The sequence below is a fragment of the Lipotes vexillifer genome, unplaced genomic scaffold, assembly GCF_000442215.2.
Source record: "Lipotes vexillifer unplaced genomic scaffold, Lipotes_vexillifer_v1.1 scaffold618, whole genome shotgun sequence".
NCBI lineage: Eukaryota > Metazoa > Chordata > Mammalia > Artiodactyla > Lipotidae > Lipotes > Lipotes vexillifer.
The window spans coordinates 2,775,059-2,779,996 of record NW_006799025.1 but is presented as its reverse complement, the minus strand read 5'-3'; the positions used below and the strand labels follow the sequence as shown (position 1 = coordinate 2,779,996).

General features: G+C 40.6%; 1 protein-coding gene across 1 annotated transcript in view; it reads left to right on the top strand.

The window, feature by feature from the left end:
- Positions 1 to 4,067, top strand: part of TM4SF4 (transmembrane 4 L six family member 4) — a 21,022-nt gene extending 16,955 nt beyond the window's left edge. The window contains exons 4-5 of the mRNA XM_007471302.1: positions 2,216 to 2,405; positions 3,656 to 4,067. Of these exons, the coding sequence (XP_007471364.1) occupies positions 2,216 to 2,405; positions 3,656 to 3,673 (208 nt within the window). The 3' untranslated portion in view covers positions 3,674 to 4,067. The remainder of the gene's footprint in view (positions 1 to 2,215; positions 2,406 to 3,655) is intronic.
- Positions 4,068 to 4,938: the final 871 nt, after the last annotated feature.

The following is a 4,938-nucleotide window of genomic DNA, read 5'->3' as shown; positions in this document are numbered from 1 at the left end:
GTTAAACAATATCACCACCAGGGGGTGGTGTTGTCCCACCGCTGGACAAACTCTTCAGCCGAGGGTCCAAACTGGGGACGGCCAATTACTTCACCTTAGGATCTTTTCTTTATAAAATGTGCCTGGAAAATATTGTCTTCTTATAACCTCTTATAATCATAAAGTTGAAAAATTGTAAAGATAGGAAGAACTACCTGGAAAAAAACAGAATGGAAAAATGAGTGTTTAAAAATAACATAATGGGGGCTTCCCTGGTGGTGCAGTGGTTAAGAATCCGCCTGCCAATCTTCCTGGACACGGGTTCAAGCCCTGGTCCGGGAAGATCCTACATGCCGCAGAGCAACTAAGCCCGTGCACCACAACTACTGAGCCCACGTGCCACAAGTACTGAAGCCCGCGCGCCTAGAGCCTGTGCTCCACAACAAGAGAAGCCACCGCAGTGAGAAGCCCGCGCACCACAACGAAGAGTAGCCCCCGCTCACCGCAACTAGAGAAAGACCACGCACAGCAATGAAGACCCAACGCAGCCAAAAATAAATTTTAAAAATAATAGTAGCATAATGAAAAGAAGTCTTATACAGTAATCCAGAGGTATATTATCTCAGTGAAATTTCACAATTGTGAGGTTGTTCTCAGCCCATTTTATAGATGAAGAAACTGATGTGAAGGCCAGGGGATGGGGGGGTGGTAGGTGACTTGTGTGAGGAATACACAGCCAGTGAGAGGAGCGCTTGGATTCAAACCCAGGTCCATCTGAATCCAAAATTCCAGCCTTTTTCTTTTAGACCAGACTGCTCAGCTTAAGTAAAATAATAACAATATTAGGGTTTATTGAAAACTTACTATATGCTAGGCACTGTTCTAAGTGCTTTACTAGTGTTAACTCATTTAATCCTCACTTTAATTTAATCCTTATTTAACCCTATGATTTGATATTGTTATTCCCATCTTACAGAGGGATACGCAAGTCACACAGCCAGTGCTAGAACGTGTATTCTTATGGGAAGGTGAATCAATGTGATAAACAATGTTTTATTTTTAAATCAAGAGCAAAAGTCTCATTCTTTCCTTTATCCCGTATGCTCTACTAAACTCTGGGTCATCTTCCATCATTTCAAAGATTTTTCAAAATCTTAATACAGAATGTATCTCAAATAAATGTGAAATGTGTGCTGATGCATTGGAGAAATCATCAGAGACGGATCGTCAAAATGATCTAAAAACAATGAGGTGGATATTACTTTAGTAGTCAGATGGAGAGTTTCCTATTGAGGCCTTGAAAGGAGAGAGGATGCGTAAAGGAAGAGGGAGAGACCAATTTGCGGCTTTAAGAATGTAAGAAGGAATATAAAGATGCAGAGATTTTACCCGCTTTACCCTCATTGTTGTTTTAAAGATACCACACTTTACATTTCTCCTTCAAGGCACAATGCCCTTGATATTGCACTCCTAATGTATATATTTTATAAACATATTACAGTTTCTCCTATTTCAAAGTTTTTATAAAATGTGTATTAAGACAGCAGATTATTTCTCCCTTTTAGTTAATTAACTCTTTTTGCAGGTGGAATCCCTACATCTTCACAAAAATATAGCTGAGTCAGTTCACAATTTGGCTAGAAGTGGGCCTTAAAAGAATCAAGCTCTTCCCTTTAACTACATGACGCAACTGTACTTTACATGGCTTCACACTGCCACCAGACGTGACAGATAATGTATCAGAAGTCCAAAAGGTCCCTAAGGACAATAGTAGGATAAAGGCCGTGAACATTTGTGAGATTCTGCTCCTGGAGTGTCTTCATTTTCATTGCCCCTTAATAGATATTAAACTTACCCATCTTCCTGGTCAGCTCATAAAAATGACTCTGTCACTCAGTAGCTGTGTGAGCTGGGGTAAGTCACTTAACCACTCTGTGCCTCAATATTCTCATTTGTGAAATGGAAGAAAAGAACCATAAAGTTTCTATGAGATATAAAGGAGTGAATATGTGTTAAATGTTCAGAACAGGGTCTGGCACCTTAGTCTATACTCAATAAAATTGTTAGGTATTGTTTTTAAAAGTGTTGTTATTATGGGATTTTTTTTTTTTTTTCTCATGGAGCTTATATCTTGGATAGATAGTATTACAAAAGAAAAATCGTTATGGTGACTTTCTAGCCTAAGGTATTGCACACTTTTTACCAACATCTCCTTTTTTCCTCATGCTCCCGACAGAGATTACCTCAGGGACGGGGACTTATGGAGCCAGTGCGAAAAGCCTGACAACGTGATTCCCTGGCATCTGACCCTCTTCTCCATCCTGCTGATCGTAGGGGCGGTTCAGATGCTTATCTGTGCCATCCAGGTGATCAATGGCCTCCTGGGGACCCTGTGTGGAGACTGCCAGTGCTGTGGCTGCTGTCGGGTGAGTTGGGGTCTTTGTCTTTCCTTCTCAGCACGCAGGAGGCCAAGTCAGGCCACCAGCGCTAATGGGATGAGGGGGTGGAAAGGGTGACGGTGACTGCAGGAAACCAGAGCCAGGATGGAAAGTCCAGGCAGCCCCTCTAGCAGCTGAGGGAAGTTCTGCTCTTGGTGATGCTAACGTACCCAGGCTGAAGCTGACCAAAGTTTTCAGTCTTACCCCTACGCTATATACATATAGAAGTTTATGATGATGTTTACATGAAGATCCCCACAGGAAGTGGACATCTGTTACAGGCACATATTGTCAGGAATACGCATCACGGTCTGTCCCCAAATGCTTTATTTCCTAAATAGATCTAGAAGTGGGTTAAAGTTGTCGAGTAATATATGGAAGGGTATTTTCTTTCCCTTGGAAAAGATATAGAAGAGAAAAATCATTCTTAAGTGCAAAAAATAAAATGAAATCATTTTGGGATTTACTCTCCAAATAAGACTGTAAATGATCAACAATATGAAAAATAAAAATAAACCTATGGACAGTAGGACAAGGTGATTATTTCAACTACTGAACAAGCCAGATCAGTCAATTATTCATACACATAAAGTTATTTTAAAGCACAGATTGAAGTATGAGGGAAAAAAGTAAACAGAACTTCAGAGTTGGGGACTTCCCTGGTGGTCCAGTGGTTAAGACTCCGTGCTTCCACTGCAGGGGGGCACGGGTTTGATCCCTGGTCAGGGAACTAAGATCCCACACGCCAAGCAGCACAGCAAAAAAAAAAAAAAAAAAAAAAAAAAAAAAAAAAATCCATGTTAATAACAGAAGGCTCGGTACGTTGTACTGACTGTTATTTCCTTAAGAGGATGGAAACCCATGTGACAGCATATCTTCAAGGAACGGAACAGTTTCTGGGTTCCACCTCCCCAGGTTCTCTACTTATGAAGTCCTGGCTCCTCTACTTATTAACTGTGGCTTCAGATACATCACTTGAGCCCCATATCAAAATTAATTTTAATAATAAAATGATGGAAAATAAAATGAAGCTTCCACACCTATAGCCTAAGCACAAGTTAAGTAACAGATTAAAACTCTGAAACAAAGTCAGAAAAGTACAGAAAACATTGAGTAGGTAACCAATAAGGGGTAGGAGTAATCAGGAATAAGAGGGGTGATGGGGAGGGGAAAGGGAGGGGAGGAGGAAGCAAAGAAAAAAATGATGTTGTAATTAATTAACTTTTTCTGCCTTCTAGGGAGATGGACCAGTCTAAACCTCCATGATGAGCTGCTCTAACTTAATGGCGTGTGAGAAGATACATTAAACATACTCTTCTCTTCTTGGGGTTGCCAATTCCTATCTGCTTCCTAACTGACAAAGCTTAGGGAAGTCAGAGTTATTCCTTCTCCTTTCCAACCAGGTCAGCTCACCTTAGAATTTTATGTTAGTTTCAAATAAAAAATAGTTTGGCCACTAAAGTAATATTTATGAATCTTTCAAATTAGCTTCCTCTTAGAATCGAAGAGCAGGTTCAAAGCAAATATTTCATAATTTTTTCTTTGAGTGAAAAATGTATAAGGTCACATGTACTGCCACACTGCTTCTTTGTATATAGAGGTGTTAATATCGTTGGAAGTTTTACAGAAGTCAGAGGAAGAAAGCACATTGAAAATGAGAAGCTAAGACCAATTTTTATGTTTAAGATCTGTGGGAAAAAAGAACGACTGATGGGGCTTCCCTGGTGGCGCAGTGGTTGAGAGAGTCCGCCTGCCGATACAGGGGACACGGGTTCGTTCCCCGGTCCGGGAAGATCCCACATGCCGCGGAGCGGCTGGGCCCGTGAGCCATGGCCGCTGAGCCTGCGCGTCCGGAGCCTGTTGCTCCGCAACAGGAGAGGACACAACAGTGAGAGGCCCGCGGGCCAAAAAAAAAAAAAAAAAAAAAAAAAAAAAAGAACGACTGATGGATCATAAATAATTTTTATTTGTTTTCTTTTGTGCTAACATGTTTGAATTACTCGTAACTAATCTTCTGGGCCTGCCATCATTTGCTAGTGTTTCCTTGTGTATATTAAATTAAAATCAGAATTCAGAGGTAATAAAGATTGTGTGCTTTGGGGGAGGTAGGGGCAAAAGATTGAATGAATAACACCCTCTTTTCATCTTTTCTACAAATGCTTCCTTTGCTCAAACAAAAAACAATGTTTTTAAAAAGTTGATTTGGGTAATAGTTTTGTCAGCCTATGTATGGCCCAGGATTAAGATAATAAGTGTTATCAGTTCTACGTGTTATGTTAAGACATTAGCTTTGGTTTTATGAGTCAGGCACTAATATGGAGTCAAATCCATTCTGTTGATTTCAGCTCAAACCCCAACTACCCACATATCAGCTTGGGGATCCTGGGAAAGTTGCTTTCTAAGTCTCAGTTTCCCCACCTGTAAAAGGACTACTGAAAGGCAATCAATCATCAAGAAATTTTGGAGTCCCCCAAGGGTGAAACAAAGAGGCCTGTGGGATTGTCTATATGACTGATGTATA